Source organism: Chiloscyllium plagiosum, chromosome 41 (assembly GCF_004010195.1).
Source record: "Chiloscyllium plagiosum isolate BGI_BamShark_2017 chromosome 41, ASM401019v2, whole genome shotgun sequence".
NCBI lineage: Eukaryota > Metazoa > Chordata > Chondrichthyes > Orectolobiformes > Hemiscylliidae > Chiloscyllium > Chiloscyllium plagiosum.
The window spans coordinates 10,450,199-10,465,882 of record NC_057750.1 but is presented as its reverse complement, the minus strand read 5'-3'; the positions used below and the strand labels follow the sequence as shown (position 1 = coordinate 10,465,882).

General features: G+C 44.3%; 1 protein-coding gene across 1 annotated transcript in view; it reads left to right on the top strand.

Annotated features, from left to right (window-relative positions):
• Nucleotides 1-1,167: 1,167 nt before the first annotated feature.
• Nucleotides 1,168-15,684, top strand: part of LOC122542705 (reticulon-2-like) — a 41,987-nt gene continuing 27,470 nt past the window's right edge. Inside the window, exons 1-2 of the mRNA XM_043680684.1 lie at nt 1,168-1,363; nt 14,388-14,444. Coding sequence (XP_043536619.1) covers nt 1,306-1,363; nt 14,388-14,444 — 115 coding nt within the window. The 5' untranslated portion in view covers nt 1,168-1,305. The remainder of the gene's footprint in view (nt 1,364-14,387; nt 14,445-15,684) is intronic.

Genomic DNA, 15,684 nt, shown 5'->3' with positions numbered 1-15,684 from the left:
TACTTCCACTCCTATGTCTTATGGTCTTATGGTCTTAATGCTGCCCCATAGCCCCCACCCTTCCCAATGTCTTAAGGAAGCCTTCACTTTTCCCTCTCCCCTAACCCCCCCAATGCCACTGTTCCTCATCAACACATTCAAAGCCCTATCATCCCGACTGCTAGCAACCATCCCCAAAGGTCCTCCAAGTTGTCATTGGACTTTCCCACCAAACGGTGGCCGATCTGTCATTTAGCTTGTCACACCAGCCTCATTCCTGAAGAAGGGCTTATGCCCGAAACGTCGATTCTCCTGCTCCTCGGATGTTGCCTGGCCTGCTGCGCTTTTCCAGCACCACACTTTTCAACTCTGGTCTCCAGCATCTGCAGTCCTCACTTTCTCCAAAATGTTCAGGGGGCCAACCATAAAGATGACCGGGCCATGGCAAGTTGCCCTGTAACATCCCTATCTCCCCTTCAATGTAGGGATTCCCAGTCCCTCTCACTATTTGAGGTACTAGTGTCTTACAAAGTAAGTCTCCTTTGATCCTTCCTCCTGCAGCTTATTCAAGATTGGGTTTTGGGACAGAGAAAGTAGTGGATGTGGGCACAGTTAGGTTTAAAAGACATTTAGACAAGTGCACAAATAGGAAAGGTTGGGGGATATGGGCCAGGAGCAGGTAGGTAAGACTAGTTTAGTTTGGGATTATGTTTGGCACGGACTGGTTGGACCGAAGGGTCTGATTCGTGCTACATGACTCTATGACTCTGGATGGGTGCATGAATAGGAAGGGTTTAGAGGGATATGGACCAAATGGGACTAGATTAATTTAGGGATATCTGGTTGACATGGACAAAGGGTCTGTTTCCATGCTGTACATCTCTATCACTATGACTTTGTGACAATATGATTGCTGAATAGGTGTTTAGAATATGGATCAGTTGCTCTATTGCCCTCCTAGATCCTGTGCCTTTGACTAATTTTACTCACATCCCTGATATTTATGCTCCAATCCTTTTTGCCTTCCTTTTAGTTTATTATCTTCCGCTGTCTTGCTTTTGTTTTCTACCTTGACTGCCTTTGTCCTCCTGTTTGTTACAATCCCCCTTCTCCCCTCCCCTTTAAACTGGATTCAGCCACATCCCCCGAGAGATGACAGTGTGTGTGTGTGAGAGAGAGAGAGAGAGAAGCAGCATTACTGAGGCTGTCTGAATGTGTTCACAATGACGTGGGACAATGCTGGGAGGCAGCCCCCCTCAAATGATGGTTAGGACCCAGTCGACTAAACCAGCAGCTCAGCATCATCTGTACGAGGACTCCAGCTGAATGGGCCTGCACCACTTGGGACAGGTGATGGGGCAGGTGCTGGGGTTTGGACACTGCAGTATGTTCCCCTCCATTTTCTATTCTTTTCTCAACCGACGCAGGGACTGCATGCAAGAAATCTAGTTAACGAGAGCCCCACCCCTACAACCTTCGCAAGTCCCTCCAGTTCTCCAGAAACGGAGGTTAGATCTGAGCCGCGCAGCCTTGGTGGTTTAACTTTAATCAAGCACCGAGCATCTATGCAAAAGGACAAAGAGGCTGTGTGGGTGTGGACGATAGATTGTCGCTGCCTGGCCAGTGTGTGGGAGGTTGCATGCAGTGAATGAATGGGGTCGGGCAATGTTACTGCGGCCTGCTAGTTTCCTCTGTGTAGTTAGAGCCAACAAATACCGCTGTGTTTTTATTATGGACAGTTTTACTGCTGATCTCTTTGACCCTTATGGTGCTTTCTATTGCATGTCTGTGTGACCTCTTCTCCATTTCTCTCTGCCTCTGCATTTTACTGCTGTATACCGTGTAATACCCACAGGACGATCAGATTTGAACTGAACCCTCAGTAAGGAACATTCTCACTCAGGCATGTTCACACAGATATGTTCACACTCAGGCATTGTTCACACTTAGACATGTTCACACTCAGGCATTGTTCAACTTAGGCATGCTCACACTCAGGCATTGTTCACACTCAGGCATTGTTCACACTTAGGCATGCTCACACTCAGGCATTGTTCACACTCAGGCATTGTTCACACTTAGGCATGCTCACACTCAGGCATGTTCACACTCAGGCATGTCTGCACTTAGACATGTTCACACTCAGGCATTGTTCACACTTAGGCATTGTTCACACTCAGGCATTGTTGACACTTAGGCATGCTCACACTCAGGCATTGTTCACACTCAGGCATTGTTCACACTTAGGCATGCTCATACTCAGGCATGTTCACACTCAGGTATGTCTGCACTTAGACATGTTCACACTCAGGCATTGTTCACACTTAGGCATTGTTCACACTCAGACATGTTCACACTCGGGCATGTCTGCACTTAGGCATGTTCACACTTCGGCATTGTTCACACTCAGGCATGTTCACACTCAGGCATGTTCACACTCAGGCATTGTTCACACTTAGACATGCTCACACTTAGGCATTGTTCACACTCAGGCATGTTCACACTCAAGCATGTCTGCACTTAGACATGTTCACACTCAGGCAAGTTCACACTTATGCATTGTTCAGACTCAGGAATGTTCACACTTAGACATGTTCACACTCATGCATGTTCACGCTTAGGCACGTTTGCATTTAGACATGTTCACACTCAGGCATGTTCACACTTAGGCATTGTTCACACTTAGGCACATTTGCACTCAGGCATGTTCACACTCAGGCATGGTTCACACTTAGGCATTGTTCACACTTAGGCATTGTTCACCCTCAGGCATGTTCACACTCAGGCATGTTCACATTTAGACATGCAGACACATTCAAACACATGCATACAAACTCATTCACATATACATTCATACACACACTTATAACAAACCCCTATCTGGCACATGCGGCTATTTAGTAAACACACAATCAAGTATGGCGTTGAGCACTGTGTTACAAGGAATAGAGCCAAGGTTCAACCCTTTGGCTGTGTTGAGTAGGCTGGGGGTAGTGTTGGAGGTGATACTGGACCACATGTGAATACTGGCATCCCAAAACTGGCACAGCTACTCACCTATAGACAACACACACACAGATATAATTTTCCCCATCATATTCACACATAAAGTAACACTCACAATCTCAGCAGACTGAAGGATTCACTCACAAACATTCTCACTTACTTGCACGCACTCACACACAGAAACATGCACACACAAACACATTGTCAAACACAGACATTCTCAAACACACATTCTCAAACACATACATTTACTCTCTCATATCCTCTCTCTCTCACACGTACACACTCTCTTTCACACACATACACATACAAACACTCACGCATGCACTTGCACACTCTCTCTCACGCACACACAATGTCACAATGTCACTCAAATCCTCTTACACACACTCTCAGAAGCACTTCCTCGAATACAGCAACAATTTGCATTGCTATAGTACCTTTAACACACTTCCCAAGGCACTGCATGAGAGCATTACAAATCAAAGGCTGAAACATATAAGGAGTTATGTGGGTAGCTAACCACAATGTGGTCAAAGATGTAAATTTTAAAGAATATCTTAAAAGAAAGAAATGAGGTGTGAGGTGGATTCCAGAGCTTCGAGTTAAGAGAACTGAAAGCATGACCTCCAAAATTATTTTGTTTAAAATCAGGGATTCTGATGAGGCCAGGAATGGGAGGAATGTCCATAGGGAAGCTTGTTGAATGGGAGGTGGGAGACTATTGGAATCGGGCAAAAACCATGGTAAGCCAAGAGGAGTAATCCTGCCCCTTCTGACTCCATGAAAGCAAACACATCGGACGTCTTGAGGTCTTCTTTCTTGTAATTGAGTGGCTTTCACATTTCCTTTAAGGACCTCTGGCCAAGACCCAAACAATGCTATGGTAGATGATGTTCACAAACTGCCCTTCGCACAAAAGAGCTGAGAGCCTGATTCTGAAGTGAACGCATCAGCCTCATGTCAAAATTGAAATAATGGCAGGAACAAATGCAATGGCTAAACTCTCACACAATGTGCTTACTCTTCGATGCTGGCCATGATAAAGGGTTCATGACCCGGAGACATGAACTCCAAAATAATCAAGGCAAGTGCAGTGATACCTGCATCCCATGTGCAATAGTGAGGGGCAGCACTGACGTACGATACTTCACATTTATTTGTAATAATCTTTCTTGGGACATGGATATGACTGCATTTGTTGCCCATCCTAATTGCCCTTGAGCTGTGTGGTTTTCTGGGGTCATTTCATAAGGTAGTTAAGAGACAAGCACATTACTGTTGGTCTGGAATCACAAGGAGATACACAGGACTACCACCCTTGCAAGTTTCCCTCCAACAGTTCCCTCACTGTTGCTGGGTCAAAATCCTGGAATTCCCACCCTAAGGGCTTTGTGGGTCTATCTACAGCACATAGAGTCATAGAGATATACAGCACAGAAACAGACCCTTCAGTCCAACTTGTTCATGCCTAACCTAATCTAGTCCCAACTGCCAGCACTTGGCCATATCCCTCTAAACCCTTCCTATCCATGTACCCATCCAGATGCCTTTTAAATGCTGTAATTGTATCAACCTTCACCACTTCCTCTGGGAGCTCATTCCATACACGCACCACTCTCTGTGTGAAAAGGTTGCCCCTTAGGTCCCTTTTATATCTTTCCCCTCTCACCCTGAACCTACGCCCTGTAGTTCTGGACTCCCCCACTCCAGGGAAAACACCTTGTCTGTTTATCCTATCCATGCCCCTCATGATTTTATAAACTTCTATAAGGTCACCCCCCAGCCTCCGATGCTCCAGGGAAAACAGACCCTGCCTATTCAGCTTCTCCCTATAGCTCAAATCCTCCAACTCTGGCAACATCCTTGTAAATCTTTTCTGAACCCTTTCAAGTTTTGCAACATCTTTCTGATAGGAAGAAGACCAGAATTGCATGCAATATTCCAAAAGTGGCCTAACCAATGTCCTGTACAGCTGCAAGATGACCTCCCAACTCCTATACTCAATACTCTGACCAATAAGGGAAGCAAACCAAATGCCTTCTTCACTATCCGATCTACCTGCAACTCTACTTTCAAGGAACTATGAACCTGCACTCCAAGGTCTCTTCGTTCAGCAACACCTCCTAAGACCTTACCATTAAGTGTATAAGACCTGCTCTGATTTGCTTTTCCAAAATGCAGCACCTCACATTTATCTAAATTAAACTCCATCTGCCACTCTTCAGCCCATTGGCCCATCTGATCAAGATCTTGTAATCTGAGGTAACTTTCTTCGCTGTCCACTACACCTCCAATTTTGGTGTAGAAATGACGTAAAGTTATGGACCCATGACCGATCCTTGTGGCACTCCACTGGTCACAGGCCTCCAGTCTCAAAAGCAACGCTCCACCACCACCCTCTGTCTTCTACCTTCGAACCAGTTCTGTATCCAAATGGCTAGTTCTGCCCATAATCCATGAGATCTAACCTTACTAACCAGTCTCCCATGAGGAACCTTGTCGAACACCTTACTGAAGTCCATATAGATCACTTCTACTGCTCTGTCCTCATCAATCCTTTTTGTTACTTCTTCAAAAAACTCAATCAAGTTCGTGAGACATGACCTCCCACGCACAAAGCAATGCTGACTATCCCTAATCAGCCCTTTCCTTTCCAAATACGTATAAATAGTGTCCCTCAGGATTCTCGCATACAACTTGCCCACCACTGATATCAGGCTCACTGGTGTTTAGTTCCTTGGCTTGTCTTTAGTGTCTTTCTTATATAGTGGCACCATGTTATCCAACCTCCAGTCTTCCAGCACCTCGCTTGTGACTATCGATGATACAAATATCTCAGTAAGGGGCCCAGGAATCACTTCCCTAGTTTCTCACACAGTTGTAGGATACACTTGAGCAGGTCCTGGATATTTATCCATTTTATGCGTTTCAAGACATCCAGCATCACCTCCTTTGTAACGTTGACATTTTTCAAGATTGCACCATCTATTTCCCACATTCTATATCTCCCATGTCCTTCTCCACAGTAAACACTGATGCAAAATACTCGTTTAGTATCTCCCCATCTCCTGTGGCTTCACACATAGGCCGCCTTGCTGATCATTGAGGGGCCCTATTCTCTCCGTAGTTACCCTTTTGTCCTTAATATGTATTTATAAAAGCCCTTTGGATTCTCCTTAACCCAGTTTTCCAAAGCTATCTCGTGTCCCTTTTTTGTCCTCCTGATTTTCCTCTTAAGTATACTCCTACTGTATTTACACTTTTCTAAGGATTCACTCGATCACTCCTGTCCATATTTGTCATAGGCTTTCTTCTTTTTCATAACCAAAACCTCAATTTCTCTCATCATTCAGTATTCCCTACACCTACCAGCCTTTCCTTTCACCCCAACAGGAATATACTGTCTCTGGACTCTTGTTATCTCATTTGTGAAGGCTTCCCATTTTCCAGTCGTCCCTTTACCTGTGAACATCTCCTCCCAATCGGCTTTTGAAAGATCCTACCTAATACTGTCAAAATTAGCCTTCCTCCAATTTCGAACATCAACTTTTAAATTCAGTCTATCCTTTTCCGTCACTATTTTAAAGCTCATAGAATTATGGTCACTGGCCCCAAAATACTCCCCCACTGACACATCAGTTACCTGCTCTGCCTTATTTCCCAAGAGTAAGTCATGTTTTGCACCCTCTCTAGTAGGTACATTCACATACTGAGTCACAAAACTTTCTTGTACTACCCTTTTGCCTTAATATGTATTTATAAAAGCCCTTTGGATTCTCCTTAACCCAGTTTTCCAAAGCTCTCATGTCCCTTTTTTGTCCTCCTGATTTTCCTCTTAAGTATACTCCTACTCTATTTATACTTTTCTAAGGATTCACTCGATCACTCCTGTCCATATTTGTCATAGGCTTCCTTCTTTTTCATAACCAAAACCTCAATTTCTCTCGTCATTCAGTATTCCCTACACCTACCAGCCTTTCCTTTCACCCCAACAGGAATATACTGTCTCTGGACTCTTGTTATCTCATTTTTGAAGGCTTCCCATTTTCCAGTCGTCCCTTTACCTGCGAACATCTCCTCCCAATCCGCTTTTGAAAGATCCTACCTAATACTGTCAAAATTAGCCTTCCTCCAATTTTGAACATCAACTTTTAAATTCAGTCTATCCTTTTCCGTCACTATTTTAAAGCTCAGAGAATTATGGTCACTGCCCCAAAATACTCCCCTACTGACACATCAGTTACCTGCTCTGCCTTATTTCCCAAGAGTAAGTCATGTTTTGCACCCTCTCTAATAGGTACATCCACATACTGAGTCACAAAATTTTCTTGTACACACTTAAGAAATTTCTTTCCATCTGAACTCATAACACTATGGCAGTCCCTGTCTATGTTTGGAAAGTTAAAATCCCCTACCATGACCTCCCTATTATTCTTATAGGTACTTGAAATCTCCTCACAAATTTGTTTATCAATTTCCCGCTGACTCTTCGGTGTCTACAATACAATCCCAATAAGGTGTTCATCCTTTTCTTATTTCTCAGTTCCATCCACCCAAATAACTTCCCTGGATGTGTTCCCAGGAATATCCTCCCTAAGTACAGCTGTATTGCCATCCCTTATCAAAAACGCCACTCCCCCTCCTCTCTTGCCTCCCTTTCTATCTTTCCTATAGCGTTTGTATCCTGGAACATTAAGCTGCCAGTCCTGTCCATCCCTGAGCCACGTTTCTGTAATTGCTATGATATCCCAGTCCCATGTTTCTAATCGTGCCCTGAGTTCATCTGCCTCCCCTGCTAGGCCTCTTGCATTGGAGTTAATGCAATTTAATTTATCAGTCCTACCTTGTTCTCTGCTTTCTTCCTTCCTGCCCTGACTGTTTGACTTACTCCCTTTCCCAACTGTACCAGTCTCAAATTGATCTCTTTCCTCACTATCTCCCTGGGTCCCATCCCCGTCACCTTACTAGTTTAAATCCTCCTGAGCAGCCGTAACAAATCTCCCTGCCAGTATATTAATCCCCTTCCAATTTATGTGCAATCCATCCTTCTTGTACAGGTAACTTCTACCCCAGAAGAGATTCCAATGATCCAAAAATTATGAACCCTTCTCCCCTGCACTAGTTCCTTAGCCATGCATTCATCTGCTCTATGTTCCTATTCCTACCCTAACTGGCTCTTAACACCGGGAGTAATCCAAATATTGCTACCCTCAAGGACCTCCTTTTTTAAATCCCTGCCTAACTTTCTATATTCGCCTTTCAGAATCTCAACGTTTTCCCTCCCTATGTGGTTGGTTCCAATGTGTACAATGACCTCCTGCTGGTCCCTCTGCACCCTCTCTGAGACATCCTTGATCATGGCAGCAGGAAGGTAACGCACCCTTCTGGTTTTTTGCTGCTGGCCACAGAAACGTCTGTTGGTGCCTCTGACTCGAGAATCCCCTATCACAATCGGTCACTTGGAACCTGACGTACCCCTTATTACATTAGAGCATGTCTCAATACCAAAAACTTGGCTCTTCATGCTACATTCCCCTGAGAGTCCATCACCCCATACATTTTCCAAAACAGCATACTTGCTTGAAATAGCCACAGAAATCTCCAGCACTACCTGCCTACTCATAGAGTCATAGAGATGTACAGCATGGAAACAGACACTTCAATCCAACATGTCCATGCCGACCAGATATCCCAACCCCATCTAGTCCCACCTGCCAGCACCCAGCCCATATCCCTCCAAATTTATAAACCTCTATAAGGTCACCCCTCAGCCTCCGACGCTCCAGGGAAAACAGCCCAGCCTGTTGAGCCTCTCCCTATAGCTCAAATCCTCCAACCCTGGCAACAATCTTTTAAATCTTTTCTGAACCCTTTCAAGTTTTCACAACATCATTCCGATAGAAAGGAGACCAGAATTGCACGCTCCTACCTTTCCTGGAATAAACCCATATACCTGATTGCATCTGCAACTTCCTAAAAATGCCAACCATCACAGTCCCTAGCTCTTGTAAATTCCTCATTGCCTCTCACTGTCACTCCAACCGATCCATGCAATCCGATAGGATTTGCAACCAAACACATTTACTGCAGGCATAATCATCAGTGACATGGAAATTCTCCCTGAACTCCCATATTCAACAGGAAGAGCATATCACTCTATTCAAGGCCATCTTTGCTCCTTCACAATCTACAGACCCAGAAACTGGCACCATCTTTGTGCCCTAAAAACCATTTCTCCAGCCTAACTTAGTACTTATGGTTTATATTTTTAAAAATTTAATCAAGAGACAGATTTCAATAAAATATATAATCAAGAAAGAACCCATTCTATTCAGTACTGCAGACTTTTAGAAAGGTTACACGTTAAATCTGTTAAATCTGCATTTATCTGTTCCGGTGCTGGTTCTTCCAAAGTCAGCTGTAAATTTCGCTGTTTGTTCATTTTTCCTAGACGCACTTCGATGCCCAGGGATACATGAATTCAAATAGCAAAGGCAGTAACTGTGCAGATTCGCTGCTGTGTCATTTAGCAGGTGTCTTTCTCTCTCTCTCCCTTCTGACCATGTGCTTGCTTTCTTTCACACAACACCACGTTACAGTCCAACAGGTTTAATTGGAAGCACTAGCTTTCGGAACGTCGCTCCTTCATCAGGTGGTCGTCCACCTGATGAAGGAGCGACGCTCCGAAAGCTAGTGCTTCCAATTAAACCTGTTGGACTATAACCTGGTGTTGTGTGATTTTTAACTTTGTCCACCCCAGTCCAACACCGGCATCTCCAAATCTTACTTTCTTTGTCTGCCTTTCTTCCTTTTAAAAGTGCTGCTGTTTTGACTTTTTTTTTCTCTAAAGTTCCAAAACAATGCAACAGCCTATAAAACAGTAATTGCTACTCCTGGAATTCTAGGAAATCACCTCCAAAGCCTAAAGTACCTCAAAAATGAGCAGCTCTTACAGCAACAATTTTTTCATAGAATCATACAGCATGAAAACAGATCCTTCGGTCCAACCAGTCCATGCTGACCATAATCCCAAACTAAACTCATCCCAACTGTCTGCGTTTGGTCCATATCCCTCCAAACATTACCTATTTATGTACTTTTTCAAATGTCTTTTAAATGTTATAACTGTACCTGCTTCTATTACTTCCTTTGGACATTTAATCTAAACACAAATATGTAAAAATGTTGCCTTCGTTCCTTTTTTAAATCTTTCTCCTCTTACCTTAAAAATATGCCCCCTTGCCTTGAAGTCTCCCACGCTAGGAAAATAACGCCTGACATTCACCTTATCTCTACCCTTCATTACTTTATAAGCCTTTATAAGGTCACTTCTCAACCTCCTTCACTCCAGTGAAAAAAATCCCACCCTAACAAAACTCTTCTTAGAACTCAAACGCTCCATTCCAGTCAACATCCTGGTAAATCTCTTCTGAAACCTCTTCATCTTAATAATATCTTTCCTATAAAAGGGAGACAAGAACAGGCAGTCAAAGAAGGCAACTCACCAACATCTTCTCAAAAGTAACTAGGGATGGATAATAAATGCTGGCCCAGCATGGACAAGTTGGACCGAAGGGTCCTCCCAGTATTTTGTTGGACAGTATTTCTGCTCACCCAGCATGGAATAGGTGAACGTGAGAACTGCAGATGCTGGAGATCAGAGTCAAGATTAGAGATGTGCTGTACATCTCTAAGACTGTGGCTCACCTAGCTTACCTCATATCACCATTGTGCCACCATTGTCTCTTAGTCGAGCTGCCAAATCAAGTCTTGGTGCCCTCTGAGGTGGATGTGTAATACTCCCTGGAATGATTTTGAAGAACACTGGGGCAGTTCTCTCCAGTGTTCTGCCCAACATTTGCCTCTCAATGAACAGCCGCTCATTATATTGCAGTTTGGGGGAGCTTCCTGCACACAAATTGGACGCCAGATTTCCAAATTAACATACATGACCAATTGCTTTGAAGCACTTTGAGACATCCTGAAAGGTACCATACAAATGCAAGATTCTCTTCTTCTAGCTGTTGGAAAGTGCCTTTTATCAACACTCTTATAGCGATGTGAAAGGTAAAGTCATTATGGTGCTAGAGGAATAGAGGGCTGCTCTCTCTCATTAGAGAGAGACAACCAGTGATGGTTTAACCTGAGGGTCACCTTGCCCGAGGTGAGGGGAGAGATCGAAAAGGTGGGACCTTCATGTTAACCTCATGGAGCCTATCTTGTGATGTTCACATTTTCTCAACATTATTTCCCACTTAACCACAGCTCAGGTTTCTAGAATGGTGACTACCTTATCCTGAAATTATTTTTTGTTATTTGATTGGTTTATTCCTTCCAGACAATTCACTATGTTCAGTTCTTCTCATGACCTGCCCATTTGTCCAAATGGAGTTTCTCTTGTACATTTGCTCATTTTTCAACACGCTTAGTTTCTTATCAGATTTTTTATCTTAACTATACGTCAAACTTCTTCTGAACTTGTTTTGTAATCTAATCATTTTGCTAATCCACTTTTATAAGGACCGATGAGCATTTGTGTGCAGCACAGGAGCAAGACTAGACCAATCAGCCCATCGAACCTATTTCTCAATTCAAACAGATCATAACCAATCATCCACCTCTAAGCTATCTCCCCAGTAACCCCCATCTCCCTTGCTGTTATTGGCATTCAGAAATCCTTTGCTTTCTGTCTCAGATATTCTTAATGACTGAGCCTTCTCAGGTAGGGAATTCCACTCTCCCTGTTAAGGACACCATTCCAAACCAGAGGTTTAGGACAGTGAATGGGATGCCAATCAAGTGGGCTGTTTTTCCCTGGATGGTATAGAGCTTCTTGAGTGTTGTTAGAGCTGCATTCATCCAGGCAACTGAAGAGTACTCCATCACACTCCTGACTTATGCCTTGTAAACGGTGGACTGACTTTAGGGCGTGGGTCCAGGAGTTGTTACTCAGTGCAGAATTCCCAGCCTCTGACCTGCTTTCTCAAACATATTATTGAATTGGTTGGCCCAGTTCAGTTTCTGGTTGGTGCCTGACCTCCAGGATGTGAATAACAAGGGGTTCGCTGATGGTAACACCATTGAACACCGGAGGAAGTGGTTAGGCTAACCTTTGCTGGAGATTATCATTGCTTGACACTTAAGTGACATAAATGTCAGTTTCCACTTAATTGAGATGTGGGGAGAGCTTTTGAAATCTGGGAGTGCAAGAGGCCAGAATTGGAGGTGTGCAGAAATCTTGGAGCTTTGCAAGGTTGGAGGAGATCACAACAATGTAGATGGACAAGGGATTTGACGAAGTGGACAACAATTTTAAAATGGAGATATTGGTCAAGCTGTCATCAACCAGTGACTGATGGGAGAATGGAACAGTGTGAAGTAAAATATGAGTAGCAGAGTTGTCGATGAACTCAAGACAATGGACAGTGGGAGATGTGCTGGAATGGTCTAGAAGGAGCAAAGGAATGGATCAAGATTCAACAGCAGATCAGCTGAGGCAGGGACAGAGGTGGAGAAAGGTGATCTCGGAAATAGTGCAGATGTGTGTTTGGAAACTCACTTGAGGCACCAAAGTAGCAAACAGTCTGCTTTGATCTCAGCCCAATAGGGAGAGGAATAGAACTGGGGATGGATCTTTGCGGTGGGGGTACAAAGAGAATATCTTCCCAGTATTTTGTCGGACACTATTTCTGTTCACCCAGCATGGAATAGGCGAAAGTGAAGACTGCAGAATGCTGGAGATCAGAGTCAAGATTAGAGTGGTGCTGGAAAAAAGCACAGCAGCTCAGGCAGCATCCGAGGAGCAGGAAAATCGACGTTTCGGGCAAAAGCAGCATGGAATGTCAGGCCAGCAGTTCTGAAAGAACAGAGGGGTCAATTGAGTTTGTGCAGAGCTGGGAAAGACAGAGATGTAGTGGTAACTCACACACAGGCTGCCACACTGTCGAGTGGACTTTACCACAGCCTTACGACCCTGACAATGGGAGTGAGGGGTGATGGCAGGAGAGTATGGTAGGGTTTAAAATGTTGCATCTCATGAAGACAGAAAGGACCATTGGAGGGGACTCCCCACCAGAGTGTTCACTGGGGCCTCTGCGTTCCCATTGCCCCATCTTGGGACATGATGCTTTCAGCTCCAATGGACCTACCCCCCAAACCACAGCGTACCAGAGATTGCCTCTAGTGACATGGCCACATGGTATAGGGCCCTTTCCACCAATGACCCAATGTCACAGAGACTGCAAAATGCCCGCTAAATGGGTCATTAACCATCATTGGCTGTCCAACTCAGTCGTGTGGGCAGCTGATCCGGTTCCTTGCTTATTCATGAGAAATTTCCCACTGTTAGGATGCCTCAAGGAGTTCTCCTAACACAGGGTCTTTCTTTTCCATGATACTCAGGACATCACCTCCCTCTATCTCAAAACCCTGTCTTCAAGGGAAAAATCCAGCCAAAGTGTCTCTACCAGAAACACTAAATCTCAGGCACAAACTAACATGCACATAATCAATCTCACACACATCAACAATCATCATAAATCATAGAATCCCTACAATGGGGATACAGACCATTCGACCCATCGAGTCCTCACCGACCCTTTTGTGGAACATCCCAACCTGACCCACACTCATTCAAACCCATCTCCTCACAGCACTAGCCCAGTGACATTAACATCATTCCAACCTCTTCCTTATGTTTCAGTTATTAAACGTAAACATTAGTGTGCACACGCGAGTGTGCATATTACAGTGCACGTACATTAGTCTATGTGAGTTTGGGGGAACCACAGTGGCTCAATGGTTAGCACTGCTGCCTCACAGCGCCAGGGACCCAGATTCAATTCCACCCTCAGGTGACTGTCTGTGTGGAGTTTGCACATTCTCCCTGTGTCTGTGTAGATTTCCTCTGGGTGATCTGGTTTCCTCCCACAGTCTAAAGATGCGTGGGTTGGTCATGCTAAATTGTTCTTAGTGTCCAGGAATGCGTAGGCCAGGTGGATTAGCCTTGGGAAACGTAGGGTTACAGGAATAGTGTAGTGGTGGGGGGAGTGGGTCTGGTGGGATTCTCTTTGGAAGGTCAGTGTGGACTTGATGGGCTATATGGCCTGCTTCCACACAGTAGGGATTCTATGAAATAATTGAAAAAAAAGTACAAGCTGTAACACAAACTCATGCATGCATACACATGTTCATACACACACACACACACATCTATCATAAGGGGATCTGAGTTTTGTCCTGCTGATCACCAGTTTCAGACTGTCCCTGGAGTTGTGTATTTGGATGCTGGGTACAGTTCAGATGAAGGAGGATATTTAACTTGCAAGGTGCTCTGTGCCATTTGGCAATGGGGGGCTGTCTGCTGATTTCACGTGATTGTACCCTGCTCTCTCCATTAGAGGAATCGGCCTCGACTGTTTCCACCACTCCAGATTCCACCCCGTCCTCTACTGAAGGTAAGCCACGTTCCTTAACCCTTTCCATGCCTATTTCCTGGTGCTTCTCAGCAACTGGTTTGTCTGATCTTTTACTTTGAGTTGGAAAATCATGGGAGAAGCAGACTGGTTTCTGCAGGACGTGGGAAGAAGCCGGATTTGGGGGATTACGGGGAGATGGCAGGTGGCTCCAAGTTAAGGTTCTGATAATACAGAAAGCAGAAATAGGCCATTCAGCCCTGTGAGCCTGCTACCTGTCACCATTCAATAAAATCATGGCTGATCATCTATTTCAAAACCGTTTTGCTGCATTCTCCCCACACCCTTGATATCCTTCACGTCTGGAAACATCTTGCTTAAACACCTCCATGACTGAGCCTCAACAGGCCATTGGAGTCAAGGATCTCAAAGATTCACCTTCCTTGGAGTGAAGACATTCCACCTCATCTCAATCCTGAATGTTTTACCCCTAATAGTGCCCCTGGTTCCTGACATCCCCAGCCCAGGGGTAAACATTTTACCTGAACCTACCCTGTCCAACCCAATAAAATGCTTCAATGAGATTGTGTTTCATTTTTCGTTCCCAGAGGTTTCATCAGAATCAAATCCTGGGATTAAAGTAGGGCTTGATTTCTGTGAACATGTACTGCATTGAGTGTAATAGGTTTAAAGTGTCATCAACATGTGATTTTTTTTTTAAAAAAGTCTATTATGCTGAATTTATTAAACATCTTTTTGAGGGTCCACATGCATGCAATCACATTACCCTCGTCAAACATCTCTGAATTATTTCATCAGAGTCCAGTCAAGACTTAACAAATCTGCCCGGGCCTCAATTTTTAACGCATGTTTTTTTCTCCAAATGACTTCAATTATAGAGTCATAGAGATGTACAGCATGGAAACAGACCCTTCGGTCCAACCCGTCCATGCTGACCAGATATCCCAAACCAATCTAGTCCCACCTGCCAGCATCCGGTCCATATCCCTCCAAACCCTTCCTATTCATATACCCATCCAAATGCCTTTTAAATGTTGCAATTGTACCAGCCTCCACCACTTTCCCTGGCAGCTCATTCCATACTCGTACCACCTTCTGTGTGAAAATGTTGCCCAGTAGGTCTCTTTTATATCTTTCCCCTCTCACCCTAAACCTATGCCCTCCAGTTCTGGACTCTCCCACCCCAGGGAAAAGACTTTGTCTATTTATACTATCCATGCTGCTCATGATTTTATAAACCTCTATAAGGTCACCCCTCAGC